The 2,195-nt window shown below is 46.2% G+C and overlaps 1 protein-coding gene across 1 annotated transcript in view; it reads right to left on the reverse strand.

Annotated features, from left to right (window-relative positions):
* Positions 1-1,024: 1,024 nt before the first annotated feature.
* Positions 1,025-2,195, reverse strand: part of cryl1 (crystallin, lambda 1) — a 23,783-nt gene continuing 22,612 nt past the window's right edge. The window contains exons 8-9 of the mRNA XM_084023468.1: positions 1,643-1,752; positions 1,025-1,391 (exon numbers count right to left, since the gene is read on the reverse strand). Coding sequence (XP_083879594.1) covers positions 1,287-1,391; positions 1,643-1,752 — 215 coding nt within the window. The 3' untranslated portion in view covers positions 1,025-1,286. The remainder of the gene's footprint in view (positions 1,392-1,642; positions 1,753-2,195) is intronic.

The raw sequence follows: 2,195 nt of genomic DNA on the forward strand, positions 1-2,195 counted from the left end.
CACATCCATCACCCACACATCCATCACATCCATCACATCCAGCACCCACACATCCATCACATCCATCACATCCATCACCCACACATCCATCACATCCATCACATCCAGCACCCACACATCCATCACATCCATCACCCACACATCCATCACCATCCAGCACCCATCACATCCAGCACCCACACATCCATCACATCCATCACATCCATCACCCACACATCCATCACATCCATCACCATCCAGCACCCACACATCCATCACATCCATCACCCACACATCCATCACATCCATCACATCCATCACCCACACATCCATCACATCCATCACATCCATCACCATCCAGCACCCACACATCCATCACATCCATCACCCACACATCCATCACATCCATCACCATCCAGCACCCACACATCCATCACCATCCAGCACCCACACATCCATCACATCCATCACCCACACATCCATCACATCCAGCACCCACACATCCATCACATCCATCACATCCATCACCATCCAGCACCCACACATCCATCACATCCATCACCCACACATCCATCACATCCATCACATCCATCACCCACACATCCATCACATCCATCACCATCCAGCACCCACACATCCATCACATCCATCACCCACACATCCATCACATCCATCACATCCATCACCCACACATCCATCACATCCATCACCATCCAGCACCCACACATCCATCACATCCAGCACCCACACATCCATCACCCACACATCCATCACCATCCAGCACCCATCACATCCATCACCATCCATCCCCCATCACATCCATCACCCATCACATCCATCACCCATCACATCCATCACATCCATCACCATCCAGCACCCATCACATCCATCACCATTCAGCACCCATCACATCCATCACATCCATCACCATCCATCACCCATCACATCCATCACCATCCATCACCCATCACATCCATCACATCCATCACCATCCATCACCCATCACATCCATCACCCACACATTGAATACAAGAATGAATATGAATACAATCAAACAGGTTTTATTAGGTAAATATCAAAGTAGATACATTTATGATCATTGTTTTGTTGTTTTGATGAAACATGATTCACCTTTTACACAGAAAGAGTTTGATCTTTACAACCACATGGTGAATGAAACATCATATCTGTAAGAAGTTCATTAAACAATCGTGTGCTTACAGCTGAACATGATTCTCATTATCCAAACTGCTTAAATCTTCCCAGAGTTGCTGTGATAATATTGGATGCTTTTCTGGAAGCTGATCTTAGTGCTCCTTCTTCAGCTGGGCCAGACCCATCAGGAGCTGGTCCCGCCGCTCCATCCGGGCCCCCAGACACTGGCGCTCGCTGGGGATCAGCTCACACATCTCCTGTGGAGGACAGGAAGCGTGAGACAAGGACACCGCTGGCGGCTATGTTGGAGTTCCTCAGGGAACCGGGACACACTATTCAAGTATGTGTTGTGGATTGTGGTGTTGGAGCTCATCCTACTAGTGTGATTCTGAATAAATGTAGTCCACCTGTAAGGGGACCAGAGTTCTGAGAGGTAAAATGCCGGGTTAGTAAATAAAACCCAGCAGAGCTGATCCTTAACTTCACTGAGAACCACGTTGGAACTCACATGTACAATGCGTTTAGCAGCCTCGCCGCCGGAGAAGTCTGGTACTGGTCCGAAGGAGTTCAGCACCCTGGTTATGCCCTCCCCATAGCGTCTCATGTAGTCCTCCAGACCTGTGGGGGGGGGGGGGGGGGGGGGGACAGCTGATCAGAGGGGGGACCACATGGACCTGGAACCTCTCACGGAGGTGCAGAATCCTGCTTCTAAATAGTGCTTGAGTAAAAGTACATCATCAAAATATACTAAGTAAATATACTCCACTAGAGTAAAAGTACATCATCAAAATATACTAAGTAAATATACTCCACTAGAGTAAAAGTACATCATCAAAATATACTAAGTAAATATACTCCACTAGAGTAAAAGTACATCATCAAAATATACTGAGTAAAAGTACATCATCAGAATATCCTAAGTAAAAGTACATCGTTTAATGACTTTATAATCGACACTAATACATTGTCATGTTTTATTATACTATGTACTATATTTAATCTGAATAATGTTAATACGAGCCATCAGCAGGTTCATATTCAGCATGTTGTTAAACAGCAGA

The sequence above is a fragment of the Eutrigla gurnardus genome (genome assembly GCF_963514095.1).
Source record: "Eutrigla gurnardus genome assembly, chromosome: 12".
Taxonomy (NCBI): domain Eukaryota; kingdom Metazoa; phylum Chordata; class Actinopteri; order Perciformes; family Triglidae; genus Eutrigla; species Eutrigla gurnardus.